This window comes from Solanum verrucosum, unplaced genomic scaffold (assembly GCF_900185275.1).
Source record: "Solanum verrucosum unplaced genomic scaffold, falcon-dt-bn FXZP01000031.1, whole genome shotgun sequence".
NCBI lineage: Eukaryota > Viridiplantae > Streptophyta > Magnoliopsida > Solanales > Solanaceae > Solanum > Solanum verrucosum.
Window position 1 is genome coordinate 1,845,843 of NW_026020194.1, and position 17,300 is coordinate 1,863,142.

General features: G+C 34.9%; 2 protein-coding genes across 2 annotated transcripts; both read left to right on the plus strand.

Moving 5' to 3' along the window:
• Positions 1–3,340: 3,340 nt before the first annotated feature.
• On the plus strand, positions 3,341–9,802 carry LOC125829487 (bifunctional aspartate aminotransferase and glutamate/aspartate-prephenate aminotransferase). Its single transcript, XM_049508700.1, has 10 exons — positions 3,341–3,672; positions 5,854–6,088; positions 6,187–6,280; positions 6,359–6,462; positions 7,117–7,365; positions 7,469–7,582; positions 7,705–7,788; positions 8,151–8,321; positions 8,500–8,613; positions 9,493–9,802. Exons 1-10 carry the CDS (start codon positions 3,536–3,538, stop codon positions 9,631–9,633), a joined length of 1,443 nt encoding a protein of 480 aa, XP_049364657.1. The 5' UTR covers positions 3,341–3,535; the 3' UTR covers positions 9,634–9,802.
• Positions 9,803–11,351: 1,549 nt separating this feature from the next.
• LOC125829507 (protein NEN4) lies at positions 11,352–12,980 on the plus strand. The gene is made up of 6 exons (XM_049508727.1): positions 11,352–11,837; positions 11,911–11,957; positions 12,039–12,102; positions 12,190–12,267; positions 12,360–12,539; positions 12,630–12,980. The coding sequence occupies exons 1-6, from the start codon at positions 11,385–11,387 to the stop codon at positions 12,717–12,719; spliced, it is 912 nt and encodes a 303-aa protein (XP_049364684.1). The 5' UTR covers positions 11,352–11,384; the 3' UTR covers positions 12,720–12,980.
• Positions 12,981–17,300: the final 4,320 nt, after the last annotated feature.

A 17,300-nucleotide genomic window follows, 5' to 3' on the forward strand; every position in this document is an offset into this window, starting at 1 on the left:
AATGACCTCGGCATCACAACACTCGCCGACAAAAACATCGGCATCACAAATCATCACATGTCTCATCACAGTGTTCACAATCAATGCATACAAGCAATATCACACCACATAGAAGAGACAACAATTCACACAATTCAAGTCCACATTCATATTTTCAAGTATTTCATCAATCAATCAACAAGAGTCACAATAAAGCAATTCACATCATTATGTTCATCATATAGCCTTTTTCATTTCCATATTCATTTAGATGTATCAAGTGGACAATTAAACCCTCTACCTCATCCACATTACTCCCAACACATAAGCAATGAAGGAAGCACATGGATTTTACTAGAATACAAAGTTTAGGATATCACTTGACTTAAATCAATTAATATAACTCCAAGAGTTGAGTCTTCCCTTTCCGAATCGCTTTCAAAGCCACACAATCTATGCAAAAGCAAGTATTCACAATAAATTTTCGAAAACAACATTACCAACATCAATCCTCTTGAAAAGTGGTTCAATCAACACAAAATTCAATTCCAAAATAAGGTTTGAATCCAAAATTTAATACTTGAAAACATTACTCAAGTATTTAAGAACTCATTAGGGGAAATCATTTCAAAAAAGGACTTAAAATCACTTCAAAATCACCATTTTACTAAGTTCTTGGGTTCTTGACGATAACCCTAAATTTCTTATTTCAAAAGCTTGATTTGAACACATAAATCCATAAATAATAATGGGTAGTTGAAGCTTTAGAGTGAAAAATCGTTACCCAAAAGATTTTCCTCAAAAATATGATCAAAATCGTCACCCCAAAGCTCCCAAAACTAAAAAATGATGAAATGGGACTTAATCCCCAAAATGGCAGGTCAAAAACCCTCTTTGATGTCGCAAAAGTGACTAGGGGTTCGCTTCGCAAACGCAAAGTCTCCTACACTTCAGCGAAGTTCGCTTAAGCGACATTCCCTTCGCTTAAGCATATGTCACTTAAGCGATAGGGCCTTCGCAAAAGTTAGGTCTGTTGTACTAGAAAATACATCCAAAATTCAAAACATCGAAAAGACCCTTGTGATTCATTCGAAACCTCGTACACATGAAAATCAATTATACTCGATGTTGCGGACTCAATGGAATCGTCAAAATAAGAATCTGAGGTCTCTTTGACCCGACATTTGTGATAAAACAAGCTTGAGACCTCTTGAAAATTAACCAAGACCTCACTTAGGCCTAAAATCATCCCCCAAATTCAACGGAACTCTCAGAATTTCGATATGAGCATTCGGACCCCAAAAGTTGACCAAAGTCATCCCAAAGGCTAAAATTCCATAATTTCACAAACTTAGGACCTCAAATCCCCAAAAAGACCCGGAATCAACAACTCTCACAGATTAGATTTCACATTTCAGGACTAATGGATTCGATGGAATCCCATTTTGACTCCCTAAACTTCAAAAGACACCGAAAATCACTTTCTTAACAACTTAGCCTTTCAAACTCAAAACTTGCCAAATTCTCAACTTTTAACTCAAAGTTCAAACCAACTTTTCAAAACTCACTCATAGAAGGGAAAAATGAAAAATTCATGAAATTTTCTAAAAATGGCCGACCGGATCATTACACGAAATGAGTTGGTGGCCCTAGTGCAAGGCCTTTTTGTATTAGAAATGATGTAGGAAATTTGGTACATACTAAGTCTTTTGGTTTGGGAGAAACTTCAGTTATAATGCCTAAGATAGTGGTTTTGGGAAGAGGACTGGAGTATTGTATACTACGTCAATACTTACCAATAATATTGGGGAGTAATATTGGAGACTGACTCATTTATGCTCGACAAAGTTTTGGATGAAATTTGGGAGGTTCCTTGGAGCAATGTGGTGAAGGTGAAAAAGATTAATGGTTTGAGAATTAATGTTAATGCAAGAGTGAAACATATCCTTAGGGAAGACAACACTTTTGCAGATTATTTAGCTAAACAGTTTTTTCTTTTTGCAAGCACAACAAATATCATTTATTCAGATTTTCAAGATTAACCAGCAAAAGGAAAAGCAACATTACACCTAGATAAACCACAAATACCCAATCTTAAAATTAGAAATATCCAAAACATGAATTTTGATACACAAACATAATTGAGACAAACAAGAACAATCAGGCATGAATGACAGAGAAATATAAAAAATGATGGCAGTACTCACATACTTGCATGTGTGGATATAATTATATTAGACTGGTTATGCCGAGACGAAACTCATATGTGACCTCCTTATGCAATGGTATCAACCTATTTGGAGGCTCAACCTGTAGAAAAGGTCATGTATGAATTAAATCAAAGTATAACAGTGCATAAAAATGATAAAGGAGAGTTTTGTTCACTTAACTTCATTTTGTGGTATAAATCTGATCAATTAGAGTTGAAGAAGTCTTCAAAGCACCTGATTTCACGGTACTTGTGAGCGTTTTTGAGTGTCTTCAGTGAAATCTATCCAAATTCGAATCAATTTCAATCTATGTCTATTTATAAAAAGGTCTTTGAACTATCTTCTATCCTCTTCTCACCGTTACCATCATAAGATAGGTCGATTTCTCCAATCATGGATCAGCTTGGAGTCTACGAAGATTCAGTTTATTGGAAATGGTCCAGAGATTTGTGTCCTTTCTTTTTCTATTTTTTCTTTTGATTTATTTGTTTCCTATTTCTTTTTCCGGGTTGTTCTAATTCCCTTGTAAAACTTAAAGAATCTCATATAGGAGTTAATTACATCCTATCCCGAAAATTTTCTTAATTATAAAAATCTCAAAATTTTCATTGCTCTCGATGCATTCCTTAGTTTTCCGATACATTACAAATGATACATTACTTAATAGGAGAGTTATGTCTGGGAAGAGATAATGATACATTCAAGAGGGGATAATGATCTATCCGAGAGTGGATAAAGATGTATATGAGAGAGGATTTTAAGTAATAATTTTTTTAAAGATTATGATATCTTAAGTTATATATTTATGTAATTCTTCCTTATAAACATTGAACCTCTTTTATTTCTAATAAAATCAACTTTGGCTTATAAAAAATTCTTAAAAAAGAAGAAGAGGAACATCATGATAGATTTATTCTAACAAAAAAAATAAAGTAATAAGTACAAGAAAAGAAAAAAGAAACAACTTCACCAACCAAGAAGAGCAAAGCAGCCTCCAACAACAATTAGGCTTCTTCCTCTAATTTTACCAACCCACTCCCATTTCTCTATATAAAAATAAATTCAACTTTGGCTTATAAAAAATTTCTTAAAAAAGAAGAAGAAGAGCATCATGATAGATTTATTCTAAAACAAAAAAAAAAAGTAACAAGTACAAGAAAAGAAAAAAGAAACAACTTCACCAACCAAGAAGAGCAAATCAGCCTCCAACAACAATTAGGCTTCTTCCTCTAATTTTACCAACCCACTCCCATTTCTCTATATAAAAATATTTATTCCATCGCCCAAATGAAGTTTCATCATCCACTTGAAAACCCAACTTTGAAATTGCTTATAGAACCCACCAAATGACTGCTGCTTCATCTTCTTCTCTACTGGGTTCATCAAGAATTGGTTCAAGACCCACCATTTCTAGACTTCATTCAGATTCACTCAACCCCAGATCAATCTCCTTCTCTTCTACCCTCCAAGGTCTCTCTCTCAGGTAATTTAATCTCTTACCTTGTTGTTTTCTTGGTTGTTAATTGTAATTACCTCAAAGAATTTTGAATTGTTAACAAAATATTAAAGTTGGTGGATTTAGTTTTTGTTTAGTTAGAGGAATCTTATTGTTAGTATGTTTTCTGGACTTGAGAAAATGCTTGGGAAGGTGAAAGTTTCGATTTTTATGCAGTAGAGGTTCGATCTTTAGGGAGGAGGAAGGGGATAGGAAGTCACAGTTAGAAGGTTATATACTTTGAACATGTAGATATCATACTGGGGTTGGTTCAAAATTTTTAATTTTGTATTCATGTACTTTTTAAAAGTGTGTTCAATCCCCAAAATGACGTCAATTGCTTCGGAGTTGGAGTCAATGTGTAATAACCCAGACAAATCAATAAACTAACTGATTATATTAGCTTTAACTAAACAGAATTACAAGCCACTAATAGCAATGAAACACTAAAACAAAGTTTGAATGAAATAGAGAGGAGTTGAGAAGAGAAATACAGCAGAAAGATAGATGAGATAGCAGAATCCCGATACACAAGAATAGCCTAGTTTCTTATGACTCCTGATAGCTACTTGTATACTTTGCACTTGTAGATGTCATACTGGGGTTTTAAAAGTTTTAATCTTGTATTCATCTCTTTTTAAAAGAGTGTTCAATCCCCAAAATGACATCAATTGCTTCGGTGTTGGAGTCTATGTATCGTCTTGACTTTTCTGGGAAGAAATGTGTATCACCGGATTCACAAGTAATTAAGCTGGTTCTCCGACTAGAGGATCTATTCCGACGTTGTTTAAAGATCTGTAGCTGGAGGTAGAAATATCTGTAGTGTATGAAAAGAAAAGAGAATGGATGATCATGAAAACTAAACTAGGAGGGTACTTAAAAAGATTCGTGCAGCACTCCAGCATTTGCTGCAGAGTTGTAGCATTGAGGAATTAGTCTTGGTGGAGAGAAAATGCTAAGAGTGAAAAAAATCGGAGAAGAAAATTTTATATTGTTATTGATTTTTATGTCGATCACCGTTAATTGTTTCTGCTCTTTAAAGATCTAGGTTGTATGAAATTAATAAGGGAAAAAAAGTATGAGGTCCACATGACAAAAGAAGGTTTGTTAGAAAAGGAAGGAAAAGTTAACAGAAGGATGATTTTGGTGAAGTTTGGTAAAACTTAAAGGATGTTGCTGGTTAGGTAGGATAGCATAAGGATGTAATGGAGGTTAGGGTGAAATAATAGGGATGATTTTGGTCAAAAACTCTTATAGTAATTGACACTCTATGAAACCTTGGGCCACAAAACTAATTAATGTCATCACTGTTATTAGTTTTCTGATTAATAGTTAGTGGCTAAGAAAGAAGATAATGCTACAGAGAGAGCCACTGCTAGAATCTTAAGTACAATCATATTTTGATAAAGAATCTTAGCATAATCATTTTTTGATAAAGAATCTTAAGCATAATCATTTTCTGATAAAGAACCTTAAGTATAATCCTTTTATGGTAAAGATGTTAAGTATGATTATTTTTTGATAAAGAATTGCAAGTATAACCAATTAACCATTATTTAATGATGGTGACGTATGTGTAATCTTTCTTCTTATTTATTGGGGACAACAGGCCTTCTCTTTTCCTTTTGTTCTCTCACTATTGTTTTTCTAATCTATTGTGTTATTTTTAATTTTTTTTTGACATTCAATCTTTAGCTACCCTGGTTCTGCTTATAAAATGTTTCCAATTGCAAAGATAGCGTCTCCCTGTCAATTTTGGTGTATTACCTGATTTTCATTCTAGGCCATCCCAAGAAGGTTAACCTTTTAACCGTAAGTGAGAAAAGTTGTGATATTGAAATGTGTGAATGAACATGTAAATGCGATTTGCTACTTTTATTATTTGAACTTATTATTACCAGTCAAGAAAAGAAAGGGGAAAAGGAAAGAAAGAGAGCTTGAAGAGATATCATTTTTATAGAAAGGTAACACGAGCTTGAGGAGAAATCTTTTCACTGTTTTTATCCTCTCTCTGACAAAGACATAAAAACATGGACTTTCCTATATTTGCTGTTCTCTAATAACATGAAATAGGGATGTGTCATTGAACCATTGTAAGCATTCTGTAAAAAAATACTCCTCCTATATGTTTTTGCTGAATCAGAATATTTGTTTATATATGTCTGGCAGATCTTCAGGGTCAAAGAGACAGCTATACTCACGTGGAACAGGTTCAGTTGTCACAGCACAGAACATGGACAGAGTTGAGGTTGATCTCTCTCTCAGCCCCAGGGTAAATTCAGTAAAGCCTTCAAAAACGGTTGCTATAACTGATCAGGCAACTGCCCTCGTGCAAGCTGGTGTACCTGTTATTAGGTTAGCAGCTGGTGAACCTGATTTTGATACTCCAGCCCCAATTGCAGAGGTAATATTTCGTAATCACGTAACCTGATCTGTACCTATTCTGAGGAAATCAATGTTCTACTCTTTTCTCTATTTACTAACTTAGTCTCACTTATTCAGGCTGGCATAAATGCAATTCGTGAAGGTCATACCAGGTATACACCAAATGCAGGTACAATGGAACTTCGATCGGCTATTTGTCAGAAATTAAAAGGTACTAATTTCTCTAGTTTATGTTCATTACACAGTTTTTTGTTTCTATTTACTTTTCTGATCTAATTTCTTGATGTAGAGGAGAACGGGCTATCATACACTCCTGATCAGATTGTGGTAAGCAATGGGGCAAAACAAAGTAGTGTTCAGGCAGTGCTTGCAGTTTGTTCTCCAGGGGATGAGGTAACTCTACACATCCAAGGTTTATTAACTTTCCACATAATTGTCATTTCCATGTTGAATTATTATAACATGTCTTCTTTATAATTTTTTTGTTATAACGGGTCTTCCCACAATTTCACTTTGGTGGTGAATGACTTAAAAAGTTGATAACTGTTTGATATTTTAAACGTCTCTTTTTCTTTTGATTGCTGCACTCATTGTTTGGATACAAAATTTTAACTCAAAAGAGTTATTTTGTTTTCACTAAAGGAAGTGCCAGCATATTTCACCTTTTCTCTATTGTTTAATCTCTTGGTAGAAAATTACTATAGCTGGTTTAATTGTGACGGGAAATATAATGTTATAGTACCATTACTTAAATCAGTTTTCTGCATTCCTCCCCTTCCCCCTGAAAAGAGAACTTTCATTTTGGTGAAGTATCTACCGTTTGTCTTCTCTCTATCTTAAAGTATCAGATGCAGGGGATAAGGTTTGATACTCTTTAGTTTTTCCTCCTCGAATATGAATGTTAAGCAGTGGAATTTTACAATAGAAATCACTCAATTAGTATTGCCATAGTGACAGTTTATGTACTGAAGATTGTTTGTTAGCTCTGAGATATAAGTACTTCACTTCTGAAGTTTGTTGGCTTATTAACCCACATACACGGCACAGGTTCTTATTCCAGCTCCCTATTGGGTGAGTTACCCTGAAATGGCAAGGATGGCAGATGCAACGCCTGTGATTCTTCCGACCAGCATATCTGAAGATTTTCTATTAGATCCAAAGCTTCTTGAATCTAAACTGACTGCAAAGTCAAGAGTTCTGATTCTTTGTTCTCCATCCAACCCAACAGGGTCTGTTTACCCTCGGAAATTGCTTGAGGAGATTGCTGAGATTGTGGCTAGGCATCCGAGGCTTCTTGTAGGTTCATCATATCTAACTCGTCCTGAATATGATCCCAATCTGTTCTTTGAATCTGAACTACCCCCTTCCTGCCCCACAAAAAATGCTTTCTGGTCTGCAGGTTATATCAGATGAAATTTACGAACACATTATTTATGCACCAGCAACTCATACCAGCTTTGCATCTTTGCCTGGTATGTGGGATAGGACTCTCACTGTAAATGGTTTCTCTAAGGTAATGCAGCTCTTATTGTATGAAAATTATAATTCCTTAGTTCTTCCTTGGCAATGACTATTTCTTTTACATATATTGGAATATATATCTGGAGGTGTGCCTTATAATATGCATTCTTGTAGGCCTTTGCAATGACTGGTTGGAGACTTGGCTATATTGCTGGTCCTAAACACTTTATTTCTGCATGTAATAAGTTACAGAGCCAGGTAATATCTTTTGTTCTTAATAAGTTTATCGACTTAAATGAATGTGGTATTTTTCCTTCGGAACTCTTATTAACAAGTTAACTGGTCTGGAAACTGAGTTTCATTATTGGATTTTGTTTAACAAGATTGACAAAACCAGTTTTCATCCGACCATATGTATTGGGGTGTGTTTAATGTGTCCATTGAAGTACTTTCATTGAATGTGGTCTTTTATTTGGGGAGAATTTTAACCTATTCACTATAGACCCATGGAAAATAGTAAAAGACGTGTTCACTGTCTAAATAACAGTCTTCATATTATCCAGTGTCTATTTCCCCCTATGTGAGAGTTCACTTTTAAATCTATTTCTCTGCTGTTGCAGTTCACATCAGGTGCAAGTAGCATCTCCCAAAAGGCAGGTGTGGCTGCTCTGGGACTGGGCTATGCTGGTGGAGAAGCAGTTGCAACTATGTTAAAAGCATTTCGTGAGCGGCGAGATTTCCTTGTCAAGAGCTTTGGGGAAATTGATGGTGTCAAAATTTCAGAGCCTCGGGTAACAGTCCAGTTGTATGAAATATGAGTGTACTTAATAGTAAAGTTTCTTGATGGAGGACTTGAAAAGTAGAGAAACAGGATTATGTGCATCGAGTAGTTGTCTCTGCTCACTTATTTCCTTTTTGCACTCTTACCCCTGATAAATTGAGCCCAAACTTCCCTGTTTTCTTTTGCAGGGAGCATTTTATTTATTTATTGATTTCAGCTCTTATTACGGAGTAGAGGTTGATGGATTTGGCACCGTCAACAACTCAGAATCTCTTTGCCGATATTTACTGGATAAATCTCAAGTAAGATTCTTCATTTTTTGAACTTTAATAAGCATAATTACAAAATGACAGATGTGCAGGATGTTTAGTTACCTAAAGGACCAAAGTTGCTTGCACTAAAAAATAATTTCAAGGATACAGTCTCTTGACCTTTATTCAGAAAATATGGATACTGCAGCTTTCAAACAACTCTTAATACTGACCATGTGAGCGTTATCTACTTGAGCATCTAACTTGTGGATTCTGCAGAAAAGCTTTCCATCTTAACTATGTCATTCTCGATTGTTAGGCAAATATAATCTGGTCAAAATCCAGAAAGACAATTCTAGAAAAATCTGACAGCTGTGCATTAGGTCCTTGCTAGGGGCGGAACTACGGGTTCATCGTTGTTTGCTTTATCAAAAAAAAAACTACGGGTTCATCGTTAGAAAGTTACACTGTGTATATAAGGTCAATTCATTTATGAGTGTATAGATATTAAGTTTTGAATCCCCTTAACATAATATGAACTTTAGCTCAGCAGCTGAAGGTCTTAATGTTTAGCCCATTGTTGCAGATTCGATTCTCGCTAGAGAGATATTCTTTCTACTTTTTTGAATAAAGGGGGGCTGCCCAGTGCACTAAAAGCTCCCGCTATGCACAGGGTCCGGGGAAGCGCCCGACCATGAGGGCCTATTGTATGCATGCAGCCTTACCTTGCATTTTTGCAAGAGGCTGTTTTCAACGCTTGAACCTGTGCCCTCCTGGTCACATGGCAGCAACTTTACCTGCTACTCCCCCCTCTTCTTTTTACTTTTTTATGAATTCATTCTCAAAAAGTTCTAGCTCCGCCCCTGCTCCTTGCCACTCATTTCTTTTCTCCATGCCCTAATGCATGTGCCTCACTCTTACCTTAAACAGGTTGCGCTTGTCCCCGGGGATGCATTTGGGGATGACACATGTATCCGTATCTCCTATGCAGCATCGCTTTCGACCTTGCAGGCAGCTGTGGAGAGAATCAAGAAAGCATTGATTACTCTCAAACCTCCTGTTCCAGTGTAAAACATGCATCAGTAATGTTTGCTTATTTGGGTTCTGCTACAGCCAAACATGCATAAATAATGTGTAGTCTGACCCAACCCTCCATGTTCTCTCATTATATGTACACTGAAATTGTTAAATTTGTGTGCAATTTCTTGGCTGATGATTGAAAATGAAAATAATTGAGTGACATTTATCTCTAAAATTACGAGTTAGTGATGTAGAATTAGTCAGAAATTTACCCCTCAACTATTAATTTGTACTTAACTATGCCCTTTGTAAGTAATTGGAAAAAATGTTCTCGCCCTTAAACGTGTTAGATATGCGCGAAGGTTCCTTACCACTGCAGAGGCGTACCGATGTGGTGAGGAAGGGGTCACGTGCACCCACTAACTTCGAGAACAATTCTCTTTCTATATATATAGTACTCCCTTTGTTCCTTTGTAGTTGTTACGTTGTGCTTTTCGAAAGTCAAATTGACTAATTTTCAAAGCTAAATTAGATTACATTAATTTGATGATTTAAAATAAAATGTTAGATATTTAAAAACTATATGAAAAGTGTTTTTTGACTCCACCTCTATTTACTAGTTTTTTTTAATTCATAAGACTCGAACTTGAGACCACCTTTCTTTAAGAATTGACAAATCCTATTCAATCCCACAACCTTGGTGGTGTGACATGGAAGTTCAATTGACAACATCTCATTTGATAGATCTAATTTATTATATTTCATATTTTGATGAATTTATTTATTATATCTCATATATCGTTAAAGGAAGTAGTTTTATGAATTATGAAAATTTTAGACATAATTTAACGGATCAAAAAAGAGTTAACGTGTGATATGGTACCATGTGACTTGTGAGCATGTGTTGCCAACTTTTTCTGTTAACTAACGTAAGGGAACAGGGAATTACTTATCTTGTTGGACTTCCTTTTGTTTCAATTTCTCATTAATTAATAAAAAAAAATAAAAACGTATTTTAATATTTTTAAACCACCAAAAAGGCAATAGTAATTGCATGTTTTTTTATATTACTATTCAAAACGTTTAATCTTTCTATTCTTATTATGTTCATCTTGAGTCCAATGTAAAGTTGTACTTTCTCGAGTTAAAACTTATTTAGCCTAACTAATATTTTTAACTTTTTAGGACTACTTTTATAAAGTTGTACTTTCTTTATACTACTTCTTCCACATTTCAATTGTGTGACATAGTTTGAACTGATGAAGAGTTTAATAAAGAAATGAAGATTTTTGAAATTTGTGATATAAAACATGATGTAACATTTGTGTGTGGCTATAAAACTATTGAAACTTATGATCTTAAACATGCCATAACATTTGTGTGATGATGAAATTAAACTTCTCATTAAGAATAAAATAACAAGTGTGAAATTAGCAATACGATATGATACATTATGAAATAATACGTAACAACGAAGACAATTTATCCAACTAATATCAGGTTGACAATACCATTGAGAGTAGGAGAGGGAATGTTACCTATCTAACTGGAATTCCCTTTAAAAGGATATCATCAAGTAGAAGCTAAGGACAACTTTGTACAAACACCAAAACATAGTCTAACTTGATTTACAATACAATCTACCAATTAATGTCTCTCATACACATGAAAGAATATTCTTCAATCTTTACATTCTTTGGTTTTTTTTCATATATATATAACACAAATGGACCATCATTTCCATCACTTCATCAAATAACAAACTATCTTACAACTTGTTGAACCCCTAAAAGGAAAAGAAAATGGCAACTCCTAACATTTCAATCAACAAAAGGTCCTCAGAGATTGTGTTTTTCGACTTGGAAACAAACGTTCCATCGAAACCTGGACAGAAATTTTGGGTGTTGGAGTTTGGTGCAATGGTAGTTTGTTCAAGAAAGCTTGTTGAACTTGAGAGCTACTGCACCCTTATTAGGCCAGGGGACTTGTCAGTTGTTGGATTAAAGTCAGGGAGAGTCGATGGTATTACGCGAAAAGCAGTTGCTGATGCACCTTCATTTGAACAAGTTGCACAAAAGATCTTCAACATTTTGGATGGTAGGATTTGGGCAGGTCATAACATACAGAGATTCGATTGTGTTCGTATTAAGGCAGCTTTCGCTGAAATTGGTTGCCCTGCACCTGTGCCTGTTGGAATTATCGATTCCTTAGGTGTTTTATCTGAGAAATTTGGTAAAAGAGCTGGAAACATGAAGGTATACCATGTACATTTCACTCAATATAAAGTTCAATTTTGACTATTGCTTCTTAAATTATTCGTTATTGTAGATGGCTTCGTTAGCAGCTTACTTTGATCTCGGGGAGCAAAAACACAGGTTAGACTCAAAAGCTTGAACTTTATGGTAAAAAAATCATGAAAATGGATCCTAATTTGGATTGTTTAACGTGAATGGCAGGAGCTTAGACGATGTTCGGATGAATTTGGAAGTCCTAAAACATTGTGCAACAGTTCTATTTCTTGTATGTTTTGTAACTTATCTTATCGTGGCAAAACCATTTCCAAGTTTGATTATATTTTGCTTAATCGCGATTCATTTCTACTGTTAGGAATCAAGTCTACCAGATTTGTCAATTGGGAACTGTCAAAGCACATCCAGCATTACTACAAGAAGTAGAAGCCAAGTGGTATGTATGCATATTGATCAAATTAAATACACGACCTTTTATGTGATCAAGAAAATAAAACTTATGAGGTTATTTTTTTTGTTTCTTATCAGCATAATATTCCAACTTCTCCGATCGATAAGTGGCAGAGTAGTCCTTCCTCAATAATAACAAGGAGTAGTAGCAGAGGGAAATTTCCGTGCAGAGAAGAAGCAAGCCGGAAATCTCCTCCATCGACAAGTGCTATTGGATATCAAAGAACTGTTCCTTATGCAAAACAAAGTTTGGGAAAGGTTGATTTTTCGTTAAATCTTTACTATATGCATGATGGTATTAGTTCATTTTCTGACTTTGGATTTTGGAATTATTGGACTATTCATTAGGTGACTGCAGGTGTGAGGAACTTGTTGTGTAAAGCTCAAAACAAGCCTCTGAATACTTTACTAAAGCATTCGCAGACTCTCTTCCGATGAACAACATGAATCGATCCTTCTCTCATTTATTGGATCATTCAAGCATAAGGGGTGCATAGATACCTACAAGTTAACTTTCTTGGAAAATGCCTGGAGGAATTTTTTTGGTCCCCTATGTGCCTGTTGATGGAAAATTCACTTGGTTCTAAGTTAACGATTCTGTATTCTTTGGTTACTGATTCTTCAAGTTGTGGAGTTCTCTGTAAATGTTTGTACCTCTCAATGAATAAATTTCAGCTGATATTCTTTGATTCGAGCCAAGTGAAAAGCTAGCTATCATTCTAAGGAGCATTAAACTGGCATTAGATGTATGTAACTGAACCCCAATGTACGCGAAATTGACTCACATATATAGCAGATTGAAACTTCAAACATACACATATGTTATAACATGATATGATAATGTTCAATTCAAGCTAAAGATTGAACGCCACAACTTAATTCGTTCTTACAATGACAGGGAGCAATAGTACTATTAGCTCATTTTTATTGTAGTATCATTGATTAATGAACAATTTCTGAACAAGAAACCTTAATGATACCTATACAATGTATAATTATCAGTCTTAATGATACCAATACTGTATATGATCCTGATTTTGTATTTAACGAAAGGAGGTATGGGCTGTAACTTTTTTTTTTTTTTGAGAGAATGAGTGTTTCTTGAATTACTTTGAATTGAGATTTGAATATATAATTATTTTGAATTTTATGCCCCGTAGTTTTTAAAAGATGTTGTGTATTTGTCTTAGGGTTCTTTTTTGTGTCAGCCAGCCAATGCCTCTCCCTCCATGTGTTTTCATTTTCCACCTTTTAGAACTTTTTTTCACCTTTTCTCTGAAGAAACTTTGATGGGGTCTCTCCAGTCATTATACAAGTGCAAAGTCAGGTTTCTGATAGCCAGCCTGAAATTTGAGAAGCATCCCAAAGAATTCCAAGAAGTAGCCTAGCTAGCGTTTGGCCATAGATTTTCAAATATTCTTGGCAAATATTATTTGGGTGAAAATTTGGGTGAAATTTCACCATGTGTTTGGCCATAGTATTTGGGAAATATATTTCACTTTTTAGAAAAATATGATTTATACCCATAAGTTTTAAAAACTATCAAAATTAACCATAAGTTTGTATTACAAGTCAATTGGATCTTCGTTGCAACAAATAACAAGTAGTGTCCATGTCACTAGAGCAATATGGTAGTTTGGAGTGAGTGCAACATGCATCATTCCATACATCGTGAAGTAGACAAAGCACATGACTTTGTTACACTGAGCCGATTGTTCATCATTTTCATCAACAACCATATCATCGCTATCATATTCACTGAATATTTCATCACTACTTTGGTGTTCACGTAAAAAATTATGTAATACAATGCAAACAACTACTATAGAGAGTGTTTTTGTAAAAGATAAATATTTGGTGTAAAATTTCAATTTTCAAAAGATCCCAAATAATGAGATTTGGCCCAAATATTAGAAAAAACTAGTATTTGGGAATTTGGGATATTTGCCAAAAATATTTGCCAAATAATGGCAAATTGTATGGACAAACACTAGTTGCCAAATTTTTCCCCAAATATTATTTGGGAAATTTATGGCCAAACGGCCCCCTAGTACTGTTAAGTAAAAATCTGGTTTTTATTGACAATCTTTTATCTTCGCAATTTTTTTTACAATTTCCTCGGTTCCCGTCCAATATTAGTTGATCATTATATTATGAGAACTTTCTATTACTTTCTTAGTCTTATATTAGTTGATCATTATATTAAAATTGATTGTCTCGTATTAGTTGTCCATCTTACTAAATCAAGAAATGTAAATTAAATTTTTCCTATATTTGTAATGACCCAGAAGGTCATTTTTGAATTTTTCTTTATATAAAATTATCATTTTACCTCTCTCGATAGTTGACCCGAATCATGTATAATTAATGTGTGAAGTTGGTTGGAATTTTTGAAGTATCTGAATATCTATTATTATTTAATTAGTGGATAATTTCAGATCAGTATTTTAGTTAATAATTAATGGGCCAAGTCCATGAGTTATTGAATATTCAGTATCATTTGGCCCATATATACGAGTAAATTAGAGTTAGAGGAAAACTGTTGCGGCGGGCACACATTTACCAAAAGGCATCATGGATAATTGAGGTAAGGTTTCTGTTTGATGAAAAGAAAATTGTGAATTGGTAATCATTACCTAGTAGCACTTGCGGTGATTATGATTGGTTAGTAGGAATGGCTATTACTAGTATATGTATGTTGTTCGCGTAGGTTGAACTTCCTGTTAGGCTCCTATGAGCCAAAATAATTAATTTATGGGTTTATCTTTGCATTATCATGAGATAGTGAATTGGGAGATAGGTAATAAGTGTGAGTGGATTAGTTCAAAAGGGTTTCAGTTTTCTAATTGGTAGTTACGGTGAATTAACATATTATCTTCCAATATGCTAGTTTCAACAACTCTCGTTCGTATGCATCTTCTCTTTGTTTCCCGTGCCTCTAGTGAGTTAGAGACAGAGTTCGAAAAGGTCGGAAGGCGGCGGGGGAAGGAGGGGGACACTGGGCGAGATCTATCAGCAGCGAATTCCCCATACAAATAGAGGCACCTATCAAAAAGATACTTCGAAGGCTTCGGAATCGAGGTCTCATTAGTCGAAGAAGACCCTGGCCAATCCACGTGGCCTGCTTGACAAACGTCAGCGACGGAGACATCGTAAATTGGTCCGTTGGTAATTTATTATCCAAATTTCCATTAAGAATTTTCTTAAGATTATTACATTATGATTCAAAGTTTGATATATTGGAACTTAACCCTAGCCTTAAAATTTGAAAAAAAACAAGAGAATTGACATGTTAATGGACATCAAAATTTAGGAACTTGATTTTAGGTTTGTATGAGATTTTGGGTTTACGCTAGACCTATAGTAATATAGGTGTTGTTAGTTTCGAAATCTTACTGTGGTTATCTATTTGAATAGATTGTATTGATTTGGAAGTCCAACAAAAGGGAAGATTCAAGTCCCAAAGTGATTGTTCGACTATTTGAGGCAAGTGGATTTCTAAACCTTTGTTAAGTGTATGGAATTCGTGTATTTCCTTGTAATATATGTTTGGGGGTAATGTGATTTGGTGATGGGTTGACTTGTCCACATTGATTAATTCTAAAGATGAAAAAGAGATAATAAAAGGCAATGTGATTAATTGTTTGTGTGTGATGTGTTGAAAATTGTTTGTGACGGGCATTGGTACGAGTACCGGTGTATAAAGGGAAAATTTATTACTATAGAATGCGGATTGTAATCCGAGAATGCCAAAGCATATGGGCATTAGCTGATATTATATATTGACTTGATTTATTATGTGTGGTTGTGTTTTTTATTGAACCCGTATACAGGTTATAGCTGAGATGACTACATATCATATTGATATTTGATTGAGATGCATCATTCCTTTTATTGAAATCATATTCTGCACATGCATTGACATGAGATTGAGTATAAGTTGGGCACGTGGAGATCGTCCGTGCTCGAGATGGTGAGATGTTAAGATTATAATTTGGGCACGTGGAGATCGTCCGTGCGAAATTTGTTTGATTTATGATAGTGCGTTGAGATCGTTCGCACAGACACGTGGAGATCATCCGTGTCGGTATATGGACCTCGCAAGTCCCCCATGGGTCATGAACTCTCGATGTATTTTCGAGGAGTATCAAGTATATACGGTTGAGAGAGTACTTGGTATTCTGAGGCATATCATTTCATGGTGTCATATTGCATTGCATCCTATGACATCCTTCATTCTTGATGATTATGTGTTTTATTGGTGGTTGGAAGTACTTGATATTTGGTTACCTCTATTTGATGAACTTGATCTTGTGTGTTGCTAATATTGTAAGTGCCTTTTTATGGAACTTTGATTGATGAATATGGAGCTTGTTGTTGAGAATATGTGATTGTTAGAATGTTGTTGTTGAGATATGTGCTTGTAAATTGTGAACGGTTAGTTTGGGCTGGTTTTATGTAGGTTGTAGTTGTGGAGGTTCGGTTGGGGTGTAAGGAGTACCCGTATTCTATCCCCTTAGTTTGTGTTTAGAAGTTTACTTGTTGGGTACCGTGTGGTTGGTACTCACCCCTTGCTACTACATTTTTTTGTAGGTTACTAGTCCAGACTTTTGTGATATTTTCTCTTCTCCTTGTCTGAGGCTTCTTGTGGAGGTTTGTAAGGTAACTGCTTTTCATTTTAGCAGACCTTCTTTCTCTTTAATTATGATCTTGTTCTATTCTAGAAACAATGTCATTGAACTTATTTTTTCTTCAATGCTGTTATAACACATTAGATGCTTGTACACGTGACAACCAGATTTTTGGAGTATTACTGAGTTGATTATAAAAAATTTCGCATTTTATTGTAAGGGTTGAGTTTTAGGCTGACTTATCTTGGTGGATAAGACGAGTGCCATCACGTCCATTTTTGGATCGTGACAATATTATCCTTGTATTTAATTCTTGAAAGTTTGTTTGTAAAATTTCCAAATAGTTTTTTTTTATGGTGAAAATCGATTTTTTTCGGTATTTCGGTTT

Bases quoted from the DNA above. Each gene is read 5' to 3' on its own strand.
- LOC125829487 (XM_049508700.1), top strand. From the start codon at position 3,536: ATGACTGCTGCTTCATCTTCTTCTCTACTGGGTTCATCAAGAATTGGT. The intron at 6,089-6,186 runs GTAATATTTCGT...TCACTTATTCAG, and splicing joins CTCCAGCCCCAATTGCAGAG to GCTGGCATAAATGCAATTCG. The intron at 7,583-7,704 runs GTAATGCAGCTC...GCATTCTTGTAG, and splicing joins CTGTAAATGGTTTCTCTAAG to GCCTTTGCAATGACTGGTTG.
- LOC125829507 (XM_049508727.1), top strand. From the start codon at position 11,385: ATGGCAACTCCTAACATTTCAATCAACAAAAGGTCCTCAGAGATTGTG. The intron at 11,838-11,910 runs GTATACCATGTA...TCGTTATTGTAG, and splicing joins AAAGAGCTGGAAACATGAAG to ATGGCTTCGTTAGCAGCTTA. The intron at 12,268-12,359 runs GTATGTATGCAT...GTTTCTTATCAG, and splicing joins CAAGAAGTAGAAGCCAAGTG to CATAATATTCCAACTTCTCC.